Consider the following 17,924-nt stretch of genomic DNA (forward strand, 5'->3'; position numbering starts at 1 on the left):
GGTGGGGCTGGGACAGCAGAGGTGTCCTCAGAACGTGCCCACATACACACACACACACACACACACACACACACACTACACACTGCAACAATGATACTAAGAGAACCGAACAAATTACTACATTAAAGAAGAGCAAATATAAATTCAAAGAGGTAAAAATAAAAGCAAATGATTAAAAAGAAAACAAACAAACAAAAAAACCCCATAGAACTAATAAGGAAATCCAGGAGCTGATTCTTGGAAAGGAAAAAAAAAAAAAAAAAAGATAACCTAATCAAGAAGAAAAAAGTGTGTGTGGGCATGGGAATGACATAAATATTCAATATAGAAAACAAGAAAATTTCCAGAAGAATGAAAATTAAATTATTATAAAAGCTTATTTTGTTCAACTATGGGAATGAATTTGAAAACCTATTTAAATGCATGAATTTCTAAAAAAATAAAGTCACAGAAATGATCTGAGACAAGAAAGGAAATCTAATTAGATCAGTTATCATAAAAGAAATCAAGAGGTTTGTCAAAGATCAATTCCAACACAAAGCACAGAGCTCAAGCGGTTGTGCAGGTGAAATCTACCAAACCTACCATTAATGTGTCAAGGCCATGTTTATCTTGGTCAATGAGTGTGGCCCAGGGAGCAGCGGCCACAGCCTCACCTGGGAGCATGCTGGAAACAAAATCTCAAATTCCAATTCTGATCAACTGAGCCTGCCCTCACTAATGTCCCCATGCGATCCTAAGCACATCAGTATCAATGGCACTTATTTGAATCATTCCCAACTCAGGGAAAGACAAAGAAGTCCAGTATGCTGCCATGGGGTGTCACAGGTCATTGACTTGTGCATAGTCCATCCCAATAAAAATCCTAGAATATCCCAATAAAGAGAGGAATTCTTAAATTCACATGGGAAGAGCCAATGTGCAAAGATGGACCAGAAAATTCTGAACAAACAGAATCAAAGGGAAATGAGCTCTGTGAGAGATGCAATGCAATCATGAAACCCCAATGATTGCTCAAAGCTTGCTTCTATCTCATGAAGAGCCAGACCCGGCGTAACAGACCGGGAAGCCCAGAAGCCAGCTGACATGTGGAGGACAACGTCGGACACGAGAAAGGCGCAGGGTGAGGTTTGACCAATGGTGCGAGAACAACTAGCCCACCCTTGGAAAAATACAGCTGGATTCCTTCCTTCTTCCTTCCACCAAAATGAATTTCCAGTGGAGTAAAGGCTCAGATCTTACAGATAAACAAAATCACTAGAGAAAATGTGGAATAATTATTAAAATGAGTTCTGACTGGAGAAGGTGTGACATAAAGCCGCAGAGTCACAAACCACTGCACCGTTAAACTGTGGAAACTGTTACAATCAGGTGGGAAAGGCCCGCCGATGAAAAAAGTTGAGATGGAACTGAGAGTGCGTCCAAATATGTATTGAAATCCCAATTTACTTAACATGTATAGAATGCTCAACTAGCAAATGACCAGCAAGCCAATAGGAAAGGATATGAATAGATAAATAATTCTTTGGACAAAGAATATAATAAACAGGCAGCTTGTGAAAAAATAAATGCAAATGATCTATGCACATATATGAAGATACTGAATCTCACCTGTGAGTAAGGAAATACTAAAGAAATAATTTTATTTTTCAAATAAACAGCAAAATATAAAAGAATGGTATAATACACTGTATGGATGGAGGTGAGAAAAGGCACTCATGTATTGTTGGACAGTTTGGCTGGAATATATGTCACTGGAAGGAGATCTGCAACAGCCATCAAAATGAAAAACATACTTATCCTTGGCTTGGGAGGATGAGACAGGAGGATCATGAGTTCAAAGCCATCCTTAGCAACTTACTGAGGCCCTTAGCAACTTAGTAAAACCCTGTCTTTACTGAAAAAATAAAAGGGCTGAGGCTGTGGCTCAGTGGTTAAATGCCCCTGGGTTCAATGCCCAGCACAAACAAACAAACAAACAAACCAGTTGACTCAATAAAACCATGTGTACAAAGCTATTTGCCATGGAAACATCATTATAAACAAAAGATGAGACACAATGAAAATGACCATCAGACCAAAATCCGTTAACTCTTAAATCTGACTTGAGATACAAATAAGCGTGCTGCTTTTGCAGGAAAAGCAGAATTTGGAACATTTGCAGGAAAATGCACATTAGCAGGTGGGTGGCAATAACTTTTCTTTACACTTGAGTAAGTGTGTGTTGTGTTGGTTACTAAAGAGGAAAAAAGACAAATAGGATAATAAAAAACCTGAGCATAAGAGATAAAATGCATTAATTTTGCAATCTTAGCACAAGGGTGAGAAAAGAGGCCTGCTCAGAAATAAAGATGTAATTATGAGAGCTGGAAAGATTATTTTTAAGTGTTCGCAGGTGGTAAAGAAAGCCAGCTACAAGCTCGTATTTATGAAGGAAACAGAATAGATATGTGCAGCTTCTAAATGCTCGTCATACCCATAACTCTTTTGCACATGAAGATATAAAAATATTTTATCTTCAGATGGTAGAAAGGAAATTTGGAATATAGACACTAAATCAACTCATTAAAAGTCACGGCAGTGGTGGGTGGGATGGCTTCAGAAAGCAGACTCACTGTTCCCCGGGCAAGGCTCTGACGTGGTAGTGGAGAGTGTGGTTCCCAGTACCCAGGGCCTGAACAGAAATGTTCTGGAACCCGCTGGGCCGGTGGTGGTTGGGTGAAGTGGTCTCCAGCACCATATTCCAGTGGTTCCCGTGACCTGGAGAGGAGCCTGCGGCAGCTGGGAGCCCAGCGACCCCACAGGCACACTCTGACTCTGGATCCTCAACCCTGCCTTCCTGACCGTGGGCCTGGGCAAGAGGAGAGCTTTGGGCGTTAACCACCTTGCACTCGGCTGGTCCACCGCTTCCCTCTGCGGGGGCGGGAGGATCCCCAGTAGGGCCTCTCGCTATCAGACACTCCGAGCTTTAGGGCCAGGAGCCAGAGGGCTGAGCATAACAGTGGCCACAGCTTCGAGGCCTGTTCTCTGAGGTCCTTCTGGGGTGAGATGTACCCTGTCTAGACCTCGCGGCCTGTGCTGAGAGTAGTACCCACATGCACTACAAACCCTGCAAAATAGTAGCAAGCATCATCTTCATCACCGGAAGATCCTCGGGGAGCAGCCTGGTCCTGGTGTGCCTGGCCTCGCCTGATGATGTTCTAAAAAAGACCCCAGGAGGGGGCGGTGGCGGGATGCGTCTGTATCAAATGCCGCCAATGTGACAAAGCAGCCCAAGGCCCAGCACAGACGCCCTGGGAGGCAGCTTGGCGCAGTCAGCAGCCGCTCCTTAGTGCAGGAACGCATGCAGCGGAGTCTTGGATCCAGTCTTTCTGGTGTTTGTTTTGCTTTTACATTTTACAGAACGCGCGTGGCCATCTGCAGTTGGCTTCCTGCTGGCAGGTCCTTCCCCTTCCAAGGAAATAAGATTCCCTGAATTTGACAGAAAGAAACTAGAGCTGCAGAGACTCTGAGAGGTGAATCGCAGCAGTTGCCCGGTGTGCTGTGACCCTTCGAAGGGACCAGAATTCAGCACGGGGTTGCTTTTTCTGCCTGGTAACCACTGTTCTAAAAATGCTCCCAAGGGCCACACAGTGATGTGGTCAAGAACCAGATGATACTTATGATCAAAGAGGGAAGAAGGAGGCAGAGAAGCAGGTGAACTGGATGTTTCTAATGGAGCAGGCTGTGTGGGTCAAATCCACTGCGGCCACCACGTGGGGGGATCTGCTTAGTCTCCACATGCCGGGCCCTGGGTACAGACCCCTTCTCAGTGTCTTCTGAGCTCCAGTCCTGCGGGAACCACCTTTGCCTTTTCTTTCTTTTGTAACCATAGGCAACTCAAGTGTGTTTTATCTACTTATTTTCACCAAGAGGACCTGATGTGTTAATCACACACGTGCATTGATAACACTTGACACCTGCAGGTAACTAGTACCCGAGGAGGCTCTAACCTGCCCTCCCTCTGTCAAAGGATGAGGAGCAGGGACTGGGGAATGTGAAACACAGCCCAAAGCCAAATGGGGACCATGGCTTGTACAGAATCAGGGCTGAAAGAGACATGAACAGGAAATGACATCATTATGGAATGCCATGTCTATTTCCATTTTTTTACAATGGTTTGGTGACCCCCTTCCAAGGCCACCGTCCAGTCACAGACTACAAGGTAAATCACACCACTTGGATTTATGTGCTGCACGGTCTGATTAACTGTAAATGTCCCTCATTTTTGAAAACACGGACAGAGCCCCCAAAGCAGCAGTGTTCCAGCAGGGAAAAGGATCTTATTGCCTTGGACTGTATTTTCCATTTTTATCATTTGATATCAGCTAAGACACAAGACTAAATGTCTGGGAAGAGAAAGATCACAAGACCTTAGGGTAGGTGTCTGGAATTCCAATTTCCATTCTAACCCTAGGTTTCTGCAAAACAGATACCTGGTAGAAGTGTGAATTGGGTAGCCCTGGCGGGTCACTTAGACCACAGGATTCTCTCTTCCTCATAGCGAGGCACATAGTTTATTTTCAAAAATGTACACACTTCATTGTAAAGCAGCATCTTTTCCGAACATCTTCAAATGAGGTTTGCGGCCAATTCAAAGCATCGAATAACAACTTCACAACCCCCTCAAACAGGCTGCTTCCAGGACCAGCATCCTCCGTCCTGCCTGGCTTTCCTCAAAGCTGCTGGGGCTGGCTCTCTACTGTGCATTTCCTCCCTTTTTTTTTTTTTTTTTTTTTTTTTGATTCACATCTGCTTTTCCAGTTTCGAACAGGCAGGTGAGCTCTCCTGAAATCTAGATGAAGCGCTCTTCTCTGTGGGGAAGCTTCCTTAGGAAATGCTCGGAGGAGCCCTGTCCACTCCCAGCTCATTGCTTTGGCCCTTTTATTTGTGATTGAACTACCCAACGGCTCCATTGGTTTTGATAAACTATGTCTTTTTAAAAAATTGTTGGGGCATTTAATTTTTTATTTTGGTAGCCTTACTTCTGAGGGCTTACCTGTGGCCCCTCTTACTTGGCGAGTGATCGTCAACCGTGGCTATGGGCAGGAATCACTTGGGAAGGCTGCAGATCACAGCGTTCACCCCCAGAGGGTCTGCTTGGGTTGCTCAGAGTTGCAGACTACAAGTGGAGACCTTTTAAGAGCTCCCAGGTGATTAATTCTAGAGTGCCAAGGAGGTGGAGATTAGCACTGATTAGGCTTTCAAACTTCATGTGCGAGGGGCAAGTCACCTGGGAACCCTCTTAGAGTGGAGCTGGGCCAGTGCCTCCGGGCGGGGCCTGAGGTTCTCCACTTCCAACCAGCTCCCAGCTGAACCGAGCTTGTCTGAGACCGGCTTGTGGGCGTCTGCTCCTCCCATCCCCAGGTCCGGCAGCTCTGGCCACTCTCCCTGTTCTCCTCCTAACCCCGTGTAGACCTCACAGTATTCTCTGGAAGGAACGGGGCCATGGGGGCCGTGCTGTCGTTGTGTTTCTGAATACCTAATAGCAAGGATTCTGATTCTGTTCTGACGTCAAAGATGACCTGGAATAAACAAAATGCTCAACTCAACACCGGGGTGATGGCTGATGTGAGGGCCCACATAGAACCCCAGGGCAGGCATGACAAGCATTCAAAACCTAAGCTAGTTTGGGCTCAATAGATGGAGAAAGAAATGTAATTAGAGTATCTCTTATCTGAAAGAAGGCAGAACGTTCTAGAAAGTGAAGCCACTATCACTCTTTGGGGTGGTTTCTTCCAGACAGAACAACAGTAAATCTACTATCCTTGCTCTATTCAGGAGCACTTTATGGTCATGAAGAATGGATCAGGACCCCTTGTGCCTGCATGACAAGCATGTCATAAACACTCTCATCTCTTGTTTGTTCTGGAAACCCATGTGTTCTTACATAAGCTTTTCCTCTCCCTTCCCTTCTCCCTATAAGTTAGGTATATAGATCTTTTGTCTTAAGCATTTATTAAGTTACTACTTTTGTAAGCTCCTTTCTGCACACAAATAAAGTTTTTTCTCCTATTAATCTGTCTCTTATCAGTTTAATTTGCAGGACTCCAGGCACAGAACTTAAGAGGGTGGAGATGAGTTTTTCATATTTGACTCTGGGCCACTGGGGGCTGCTCTTAGGCACCTCCCACACATTGCATATGTTCTCTGCCCCTTCCAGCCCTTCACCCACATTCCCCCCATATTCCTGTTTACCTAAGTGAAAACATATCAGATTATGTTATTTAAATGTCTCTGCCTTATAGTTTGTAAACTGTTTTCTGTCCTTTTAGTAAGTTAACAGACACTTAAAAATTTTTTTGTGTGAGCAGTTCCCCAATTACTGAAGTGGTCGATGACTGGATCAATACTGCAACTAATCGACCCTGGTAAGAACTCTCCACCAAGAGCAAGTGGAAACTTTTCTGCAAATGTAACTCGTTATCATAGAGCAGAGGCCAACCTTCACAGGTGGGCAACAGAATCCTCATCTGAACATTGCATTCTATCAGAAATGTGTCCTAACTTGCATGCATTTGCAAGAATTGATTAGAAGGAGGCAGTCATCATGCATAAATCATGACTTTAAAAAAAAAAGTGAACCAAAATTATTTAGTCCTACGACTACATCTCACACACCTAAGAGCAAACAACTGGCTGATCAGGTCATAATGAGTAGCAGCTCGTGTTGGCTGGGGCAGCATCTAGATGTTTCCAAATCCAGTTTCTTGGCAGCTGACTGAGGCCACACAGGCCCCTGGCCTCCGGCAGCACCTACCTGTCGCAGCCCAAGAGCCTGTGCCTGTCACAGAGCCCCCATCAGCTGGTGCACCCCGCATCTGGAGGAATTTATCTGAGAAACCACTGTCTTTTCTCCTTCCCTCCCTCCTTTCTGCAGCAGGAATGCCTTCCTCTGTTCCAGGCCGCCCACAAGGAGAGCCCAGCCTGCGCTTGCGGACTCCCTGCCGCAGGCACAAAAGGGAATTCTTCCACTGCCCTTGGCCCCCGGTGCCCTCATCATGTCACCGGAACCGGGTGTGGGGAACAAAGAGGGTTGTTCAGTCCGCATTGGGCTATTCTGACGATGGTGGACTCTGGCTGCGGTCTAGCGTCAGGAAGGTTCCAGGAACGATCTGGGAACAACCCTGGCAAGGAATCACGGGGGACGGAGCTGAACCTGCTGAAGCTGATAAAAAGTAGGCAGGGCTGGAACCCGACCAAAGCGACCAAATGCACGCTGTTTATGTGACGAACTGTCCCAAATGAGAAGTCTGCATCGGGGAGGATTAGGAGGCCTCTATGCCACGTCGAAGCTTCAGAGTACGTTACGTCTAACAGAACAATAACCGCGAATATGACTGACATAATTGGAGCTCACCTCCATCTGATCACGAGTGTGCTAAGTGATTTAAACATACCTCTCACCTGGAATTCTGCAAGTGAGGTCTTATTGCGCCACCCCAGAGATGGGGAGGCTGGGGAATGGGGTGCAAAAGCTGCCTCAGTGCACCCTGCTGGGGTTAGGCAGTGGTGGGCCAGGATCGAGGCCTCTTCCCTAGTCCTCTTCCTGTCTTTGGGGTTCACACTTGGAGACCCACTGCAGGCTGGGCTTGGAGGTTGGGTTGTCACTTAGAGATCTATGTCCCTGATACATTGTTGGTGGGACTGCAAATTAGCACAACCACTCTGGAAAGCAGGGTGGAGATTCTGTGGGAGACTGGAGTGGAGACGTGGTACGACCCAGCTATCCCACTTCTTGGTGTTTATCCAAGAGAATTGACGTGAGCACACTCTGGAGATCCATGCACACCCATGTTTACAGCAGCGTGATTCACGGGAGTCAAGCTATGGAACCAAACTCGGTGCCCATCCATGCACAAAACGATAAAGAAAAGGTGGTCTGTATGCACGATGTGGTCTATAAACTCGGTCTCACAGAAGGATGGAATTGTGTCATTTGCTGGTAAATGGATGGAACTGGAGAACGTCAGGCTAAGTGAACTAAGCCAGACTCAGAAAGCCAGATGTTGAATGTCATCTTCCATATGTGAAAGTCAGAAGAATAAAATGAAGGAAAAAGGGATCTCATGAAAATAGAAGGGAGATTAGTAGAGCAGAGGTAGGATATTGAGAGGGAGGGAAGAAAGAAGGAAAGGGGCAGAACTGAGGAATGGAATCCATATAATCATGCCATATGCATGTGTGACTACATCACAGTGCATCCTGATTTGATGTTTAGTTATAATGACCAGCAGAATAGAGGAAGGGGATCACTAGGTAATAAAATGGAGCAAATTATGCTACATGTATATAAATATGTCACAGTGGACCCCGCTATTATGTACAATCATGAAAAACCCCAAAGAGGAAAGATACCATGTGTCGCAGAGCGGGGAGAAAGGGTAACTCTCATACACTAGGTGGGAATTTAAACTAATGTAGTCATATGTAAAATGAAATGGACTTTCCTCAAAAAGCTAGAAATAAAACCATCTTATGATATAAGGGGAAAAAAAGCAGAGGCACAGAAAGGCGAGGGGAGCCACCCGTGACTTGTATGCGAACCAGGCTTGGTTGAGCTATTAGAAAGGAGGACGCGGCCTCAGGACCTGCCTGGGTCATCTGGTTATCCTGCCTTGGTTTGCCGTTGAAGTTCAAATGCAAGCCCTGGATGTGGAGTGACAGTTGGAGCCACTGGCTTGCTTGACTCCAACCCTATCCTGCTCTTCTTGAAGAAGCTCCTGTGGTCCCCTTTGGATCTGTACTGCTGTACACAAACCAAGCACGGGCTCCTTTGTTAGAGCCAGACCTTACGGATGGCTCAGTTGGCATGCCCCTGCCTTTAAGATAATTCTGTCTTCTGTTGTTATTTCTGATAAATACATTTCCCAGCTTTTATTTTGCAGTCAGTCCATCCCTCCTACAGGAACCCTTTCCCTTGCCCACGCGGGACGTGAGGCAAGAGAAAGGTCACCCAAGTCGCCCACTGTCGCTTCAGGAAGAACCAGGAGCGGAAATGCCATCTAACAGTTTTCCTACCACTCGGGGTTACCTAGACATTGAATTTCCATCCAATTAATTTTGCATCCAACGGCTACATCTTTTCACTGACGCACTCGTGCTTTCAAATGACAGGTCTCATCCCCTGCGGAAGTGCGGCCACATCCCCTGAGCTCTGTCAGCCTACACACCTCTCAGGACCGGAGGCTCCGGCATGAATTCAGTCAGTGCTGGGAGGTGGGCCTCCGCCCTGCTCTGGGTGGGTCTTCTGATGCTGGAACAGGGCTGCGGGCCGGAGGCATGCGGATTCCATCCTCCCAGTGGTGCTGGGGTTCCCAGCTGAGGCATCTCCTAGTTTAGGAGGGTGGGTGATTCCTGCGCTCTTCACCCCTGACTTCTTCATCCTGGCGCAGAGCAAGAGCACAGCGTGGCTCCCGAGCACCGCGCGGGTGCTGCCGGGGCTGGCAGAACTCTTGACTCCGCATCCCTCCGCCCTTCCTCATCTCCCAACAGCACTGCCAGGCTGTTGACCCATTTTAGGGTGGCAGGGACTGAGGTTTTCAAGAAATAAAGCAATCAGCCCCAGAAGGCCCCGAACTTTACCTGAATCCAAGTGATCAAGGTGCCAGGGGTCGGTGGCGGACGACATGGGGGAGAGTGTCAGCGGGGAGGCCCCGCAGTTGGACTCGACCAGCTCGCCCTGGATGTGCACCTGGGCCGAGGTGTTTGTCTGCCTCAACGCAGCCTTGAGCGGGGCGATGTTGTTGAACTGGACTCTGGAGAGGCAGCCCGTGAATCCTGGGGTGTTGTATTTGTGAATCTCCTGGTCAATCTTCCCTGTTTCTAAAAGGAAAAGGAGAGAGAGAGTTTCCATTAGGTTCCGGCTGCACAGTAGACTTGTCAGGCGATGCTTGTGCCTCATCTGACTCTGAGGCTTGAGCTGTAGATGAAATATTAGTGCCTAGTTAAATCTCAAGGATGCAGACTTCTTTGGGAGGCTGAGGCAGGAGGCTGGAAAGATCAAAGGCAGCCTCAGCAAATTAGCGAGGCCCTAAGTAACTTAGTGAGACCCTGTCTCGAAAAAAAAAAAAAATTACAAAAGAACTGGGGATGTGGCTCAGGGGTTAAGCACCCTGTGTTCAATCCCTGGTTGAAAAAAAAAAAAAAAGAAAAAAATAAAAGAAAAAAATAAAAGCCAAGACTTCACTGATCATCAGAATCTTGCGTTACTATAGAACATGGGATGGTGAGAATAAGACTATTGGATAAAGCAAACAAATACTTTCCTAATGACCTTTCAGCTGCTTTCAGATATTGCTGAAACTAGCAGCACTCATTTGGTTTTGACTGATTTTTCTCCTTGTTTCTCCCATCTTCCCGGACCCTCTTGGACAAACTGAACAAGGCTCCCTGCTCGGACCTCCTGTTCTGTTCTATACTTTTTTCTTATTTTCTCCTTCAAAATTATTTTTCTTTTAAAGAAAAAGAATTCCTGTCTTATCATTGGGAATATTCCTTTTTCAGTTCCAGTTCTCTAGGAATTCCGAGGTTTGTAGAATCCCTGCTAACATCTGATGGAGGATCCAGAGTCAGGAGACGTTCCCAGTTCAATCACAAGCCCACAGCCCTCCCCACCCGCCACCCCCCGCAAGCTGAGAGGTCATCATCTCCCCAAACTCACCCTGGTTTCAGGGTGACCTGAGTAGAGGCAGCTCAGTGTCCTGGTGCTCAACGGCCACAGCTGTGCTGCCAGTTGAATTATGAGCATCTTTTGGGTCCTCTGCCCTAGTTTTAGAACCCGACAGGAGCTAATGTTGGAGAAATCTGTAAATGCTTAAATGTGTCAGCTAGTGAGCCCGGCAGAGCGACCCCACAGCCTACAGCCAGGACAGCTTTCTGAGCCGGGAAACAGTGTAGTTGGTAACAATGCCACAGCCTATGGGAAACCAGGGAGCGTGTGTACCTGGTGTGTCCAGGGGACCCGCACTGGAGCTAGCTAGCTATGGAGGAGAGGAAAGGGCGTCCCGGCTGACGGTTCCGGGGCTTGTCACGGGGAACTGGGAGTCTATGGGGCCGAAACAGCACTGGACAGGAAGGACCCCCGACTGCCACGTTAAGACGTAGAAAACTCAGACATGCTCAAGGCACAGAGCTCGGCGATGGGAACCGCTTGCAAGCATGACTCCAGGTAGCCTTCTAACCCAGCAGCCGCTCTGCCCAAGTGCTGGAATGGGCTGCCCAGGCTCCTGCGAATTCCCTGGGCAGAAGATTCCTCCCTTCGCCACACGGCTGAGGCAGGTCACGCCGAGGACCTGGATAAAGTGCCCGGTTGTCCGCCCACGTCCTCTGGCCCTCGCTTGCCCAAAGCCGCGGTATCCTCTATAGCGAGCGGGTTGGGGTGTGGGTCACCCTGCCAGAGATGCGGGCAGGGAGCTTCTGACTCCAGCTCGGTGTCCCAAGGTCTCGGCACGGGGTCCTAAGCCTGCAGAAGGGCGGGCTTCCCTGCCTGTTTTAATCAGTTTTTTCACTGCTGTACCAAAATACCAGACGACCACAATTTTAGAGGAGGAAAAGTTGATCTAGTGCTCGTGTCAGGGTCTCAGTCCACAGATGTCAGCTCCATGGCGCTGAACCCAGGTGTGGCAGAACAGGATGGCGGGAGAGCTTGGCGGAGGAAAGCTGCTCAGGACGGCCACCAGCGAGCAGAGAGAGCGCTCCTCACCAAAGGCACACTCCCAGGGACCGGCTCCTCCAGCCACACCCTACCCGCCTACAGTTACCCCCCAGTGAACCCCTATTAGGAGCTAATCCACGGCCGAGGCTCTCATAACACAATCATGTCACCTCGAAGCCTTCTTGCACCGTCTCACACAGGACCTCTTGGAGGACAACTCCTATCCAAACCATAGCCCACCACATCACAGGAGTGAGCTGTCTCAAAGCCACATCTATCCAAGGGTTCTCCATGGGCTTCCCACTTCTTAAGGAGATGGCCCCAGGGGAGGGACACTCGGCACAAGATGGACATGGGGGAGCCCAGAAATGGGCTTCTGATGGTAGACAAGGCACCAGAAAAATAGTGGTGGCAACAGGGATTTCAGCGTCAGGCTCTGGCGCTGGGACCTTGGTAGGAATGTAAGTGGTATAGCAGAAGGCTGGGGGCCGGCCGTGGCAGGAGTGAGCCCGTGTGGATGATCTGCTTCGACCTTCCCAATGTTTTGGGAATCTTTCACTCCTTCGTAGCTTTTCTCCTTTCTGTGTTTTCTCCCTGGTAGGGAAAATCCCTAGAATTCAACTGTTGTTCCTTTCCTGAAAGGTGATTGGGGTGGAAAAACAGGAATTCTAATGCCCACAGGAAAGCAGACCCAGTATTTCCAAATCCGGATGTTGGTGTGAATCTGGCTAATGTGACTCCTTACTAAAGAATCTAGGCTGGGACGGGTTCCCCTGGGAGACAAGTGTGCAACAGATGCTTCTAATTCTTCAGGACCTAAGAGTTCCGGCGTGGGCCATGGGCTAACAGCAGTGTTAGAGCATCTACTATGCACTGAGGTCGGTCCACATGTGGGTGCTGAGCTGAGCCCTCTGTATGCAGTGTTGCAGGGCGTCTCCTAACCGCCTGTTAGAGTTCGGATCTTTTTTTTTTCCCCCATTGAACCCAGAGGCACTCCATCACTGAGCTAAGTCCCTAGTCATTTTTGCTTTTTATTTTGAGACAACAAAAAAAATCTTCAAATGATATTACAGTTGGGCAGGATGATCTTAGGCTTGTGATCCTCCTGCTGCAGCCTCCTGAGTCACTGGGATCATAGGCATACACCATAGTGCCTGGCTATAGTCTGGATCTGGGATGTCCCACAAAGCCCTGTGCGCTCAGGTTCTGGTCCTCTGGGAGGTGGTGGAAGCTTTAAGAGGTGAAGCCCAGTGAAAGGAATTCAGGTCATTGGTAGCATGCTCTTGAATACCGGGATATAAGACTCTCTCTCTCTCCCTCCCTCTTCCTAGCTGCTGTGAGGTGACAAGGACTTTCCCACCATGGGCTCTTGCCATGATGTGCTGTGCTGCCACAGGCACAAAGCAACAGGGCCAAGCAGCTATGAACTGAAATTTCTGAGACTGTGAACCAGAACAAACCTTTCCTCTTCTTAAGTTGATTTATCTTAGGTATTTGTTACAGTGATGGAAAACTGACTGACACAAACTCTCTGGGCTGGATAGGATTCACTCTACAGAGGAGCAAACTGAATCTCATTTGGGAAGTCAAACATTTTGCGTTAGCCTCAATTTCTCTCTGAAAAAGACTATCTTATGTCATTTTCATATTTTGTGGATTTTTTTTTTTTTTGTCAGTGATTGCCTATAGAAATGACACAGCGAGGTTTTTAAAAGAAATTCTATGGTTATTAGAATGCTCAAAGACCATGTTTCACTAGAGCTGGAGCCAAAGACACATTTTTTAAAAATAGGGTGAACTGATGTCAAAGCTTGGCCAGCGTCATTGGAAGCATCAGCAAGCTCTGTAAATGCTCATCTGGAACTTGAGTTCTCATTTCTTAAGAGCATTTTCAGGGCTGGGGAAGTGGCTCAGAGGTACAGTGCTTGCCTGGCATGTGTGAGGCTGGGGACTGATTCCTCAGCCCTACAAGCAAACATCTTCAAACGATAGTACAGTACAGCTCTCATGTTAGTGCCCTCGAGTTGATCACAATGAAATCATGGTGCCTGGAAAATGGAAGAGGCTATTCTCATACTGAAATCCAATATTAAAATACTGTTTAAGAAAATGCTTTCTGTGTTGAGGGGTCTTGGCCAAGACATGAGGTGGGGACGTGCTGCTCTACAGGATGCAGAGTTCAGAAGTGTAGTGCGGTCACTCGGCAGTTAGATTCTCACACTGCCATTAGTCCTTTCATGTCATATATCCGTAGTGATACGGGTCGTGGAAAATAGCCCACTTAAAATACGGACGCGATTCTGGGCGAAACCTTGCAGAAAGGCTCCCGGGACAGTCCCTGAGGCATTTCCAGGGCATTAGCCAGCTTGCCGCTCGCTCTCGCTCTGCTGCTGCGTGCCAAGTGGCAGGCGGGGGAGTTGTGAGAAACGGAGTGAACAGGGGACAGGGCGCGGACAGGCGGCTGCAGAGAAGGGAGCTGCCGCAGGCTCCCACCGCTTGGGCCTTCTCCCAAGAGCTTTCCCGTTTTCCTTGGAGGCTCATTTCCCTTATACGTCCTTCTTGGGAATCCCGTGGGATCTACCCACCAGCTGATTTTGTTAGCGTTCATCCTTTTTGGATGCCAAATATCCTTTTTTTTTTTTTTTAGGGAAGGATGTGATATTATGAATTACAAAATAGCATTGTAAACCTAATTGTTCACTTTTTCTGAAGTGGAGTCAAAAGATCTTAGGTGTCGATGAGAACTGAGTTTTGGTGAGCATCCGCTGTGTGAGCGTCCCTGTGGGGCGGGCTGTGGAAGTCACCCGTCCTAGAATCTGTGGGGTCTGCAGAGAGTCCTGATGGGGCTCGCCAGCGCTCCTCAGGCCGTAGGCACGACTGGCCTCAAAGCACTGCCCAGCCCTTGTCCCTTTCCTCTGCTCTGGACTGTGTCCCCTGGTGACACCAGGGTGGTTTTAGGCAATTCACAGACTGGGAGTTAAGCAACATCCAATCCTAGTGTGGGGTGATTATTTCCTGCCTCAGTTCCCTTTCAGTCTTCCATGAGAGTCCTAGGTCGGCTCACGTGGGCTGGGATGCACCTGGCACCAGGCCTGGACTTGCGTTTCCCCTTTCCACAGAGAGAGAGCAGCCTCAGACCCGAGCCTCGGGCTCTGTGACACTCCTGCCAGTGCCTTAGCACGGCAGCAGGTGACACTGGTCTTTCATTTCATGGTCCTGTGAGGACATTTCCCTTTGACATACACTTTTTCCTTTCGATAGGAATTTATTTAAGCAAAATGGTGAGTCCACTTAAAGGAAAACATGAAGCAAACAAACAAGAGTAAAGGAGTCACCGGAAATGGAAACTATGTAACAGAAGTGGTAAGAATCGTGCTGACTGTCCAATTGGACTTTTAGTCAAACATAAGGAAAATGATATTATGAATGAAGAAAATGGATAGAACTAGAGACCAGTTTGTCAAGTGAAATAAGCCAAACTAAGAAGGTCAAGGCCGCATGTTTTCTTTCATATGTGGAAGCCAGAGAGGAAAAAGGAAAAGAAAGGCGTATGTGTGAGATCTCATGAGAATCAAAGGAGATGAGCAGAGCAAAGGGGCCAGGGGTGGGAGGGCAGGGCAGGGGGAGCGCTGGGGAGTGGGTGTCAGATCGAATTGTCATCTGTGTGCACGCGCGAGTGTATGACAGCAAATCCCATCAGTATGTACAACTATAATCCACCAATAAAAATGCAGAAAAGTTGTGCTGATCTTGGGGAACATTTTTGGGGAGGAACCCAATGCTCCTCGGAACCCCTTGAGATCCCCCTTCAGAGCCTGCTTGTCCTCACGGAGCCCACCCTCTGCCCATCTGTTGACACCGTACCAGCATGTGTCACCCTAGAACAGCAGAGGTTCCATTCATAAAAAGAGCCCTTAGTGTCTTCGCCTGGATTCTCCGCTCTGGCTACCTGGCCCGGGTCTTCCCTCCCTCCTCAGATGAGCCAGATGCCTGCATTTATGCCTCTGCTGGAGTCACCCAGTGCCAGTGGGAAGGGACACAACCAAACCACACATTTAACAGTCACAGAGGGTGTGATTGCAAGGATGGGAGCAAGTGCTGGGAAGTTCGGCACAGCCAGTTCACTGTGGTCAAAGTGTGAGTTTCGTGGGGCAAACAGGTGTGGAACATGAAAGAGGAAAGGGGTCCCTAGGTCACTGTCTGTTATGTCCAGAATATGACTACCTGGAAATCTTCCTCTCTCGCGGAAACTGGATATTGTCATATTGCTCTGAGAGGGACACCTGAGGCTGAGAGTCCATCACTCCACACCTTCCCAGGCCTCAGGGCTTTCAAGGCATAATGGAATACGTGGGGAGTGGGTTTGAGACCACTGCCCGAGTGATGTTCCAGATAGTTCATAGAAAATCAGACTGGAATGAGATTGGCGAGTAGTCTCCTGACAGGTACTTGCAATCATGGTGAGGTGCTGCTGAGCAGCAGCACCCCAGACTATGGCTCCTAGTGTTCCACAGGGGAAGAGCTGGATGTGGGTTCACCCGGTTAAGTGTAGTTTTCTATTCTGCCTCCATTTGGCCCTAGCTGTATGGATAGGAGCCCGAGTGGGTCAGTGGAATAAATAAATGGGAAATAAACACACACACACACACACACACACACACACACACACACCCCACACCCAAGAGCATAGTCTGAGAAAGCAAAATAAAATAAATTTCATCCCTCAGTTCTAATGTGATCAGATGACAAGCAGCGGGCAGGGCATAGGATGCTGGTGTCTAGGTTCCACATGAGTCCCAGGCTTGGCTTTGGTTTGTGATCAGTGATGTCCTATGAACCAGCTGATGATCAAAAGATGCACAACCAGAATTAAATCCCTATACATAATTGACATTTATCATTATGTACTATGCCATTTTATTAATCCCTTAAGGAAAGACGCTAATAAAATTTCATTGTGTTATTAGATGCTTTTCTCTCTTATAAAGGCAGGTAGGACTAAAATATGCAGGTGCAATTTAAATATCTCTTGACCTTCAGCAGGTGCTAACTCAATTACAAAGAGGCAGGATGCAGGAGAAGCAGAATCTTTGTTCCTTGGACAACTGCATCAGTTGTATTTTTACTTGTAAATCTTTTTCTAAGGATTGATAAAACAAAATAGGATGGTTTGTGATAACAATAAAAAGAAGGATCTTCACATGAATGTTCTAGACTACCGTAACATTTTATAAAAAGATAAGGTGCCACAATTTCATTTGTATCACCTTATCACCATTCCTGAGTTTCCAGGGATATTAAACAGGCTGAAATTGTCATTCCTATACCCAAAATCTAGCCTGAAAACAGAAAGCTTATCATGATCACAGGGTAATCTTGTAATACAGTTGTGATACCACGGCATGGAGACCATTGCTACAAAGAGAAGACAGAATCCCTTAGATGCTTCCCGAACACTAGACATTTTGCATTGTGCAGAGCCCACACCTGAAAGATGGATTTTCTACTTTTTTTTTTCTGGGTATTTCAAGTTGTCAGACAGAAAAGCAAAAGCCTAGAAGGAGCTAGTGTCCCATTCTGCAACTGAAGGTGCCCTGTTACTTTGCAGGAGTTTCTCAGAGCTAAGAATAACAGGCTTTGCTGGAAGTAACGTGGTCTTTCAGAAAAATCAGCGTACCTGTCCGTCAGGTTCAGAGCCGGGTGCTGTGACTTACTTCATGGGTTGATTGCGGCTCTGAGCAGCAGGGTGGATGCATGCCTTGGGGCCTAGATATTTGCTACTGCAAAGCAGAGCGCAAATAATGTGAGTGAGGACTCGGCTCCTGTGAGCTAAAAATGAACAGAAGTACTTCTTACTCACTGGGGTTTATTCTGCTTTTGTTTTTGCATTTTTAAATTATTAGTATCGGAAAACTGTCAACCTCAAATGTAATATGGAAATAATTTCTTTGTGTGTGAAGTCTTTGTTGTTACTGTTTTAGGTTTGCAAAGTCATGTGGTATGGTAGCCAGTGACCTAGGAGAGAGAATTTAGCTTCCAAGTTTTCCCCTCATTTCTCTCCAGGCCACTGAGAGGTTTTCCAGCAGGGGCTCATGGGACACTAACTCCCCGAGCCGCAGAGGAACTTGGGGTGAGGGGGAAAGGCCGGGAGGAGGGTGTGGACCCCATACCGTTTTACTAGCAGCATAAAGAAATGTGGGCGAGAAAAGAGTGTTAGCAAACGTATGAA

General features: G+C 47.5%; 1 protein-coding gene across 1 annotated transcript in view; it reads right to left on the bottom strand.

Moving 5' to 3' along the window:
• Positions 1–17,924, bottom strand: part of Cntnap2 (contactin associated protein 2) — a 1,961,892-nt gene that overhangs the window by 17,781 nt on the left and 1,926,187 nt on the right. The window contains exon 22 of the mRNA XM_047561468.1: positions 9,625–9,864. Within this exon, the coding sequence (XP_047417424.1) occupies positions 9,625–9,864 (240 nt within the window). The remainder of the gene's footprint in view (positions 1–9,624; positions 9,865–17,924) is intronic.

This window comes from Sciurus carolinensis, chromosome 8 (genome assembly GCF_902686445.1).
Source record: "Sciurus carolinensis chromosome 8, mSciCar1.2, whole genome shotgun sequence".
Classification (NCBI taxonomy): Eukaryota; Metazoa; Chordata; class Mammalia; order Rodentia; family Sciuridae; genus Sciurus; species Sciurus carolinensis.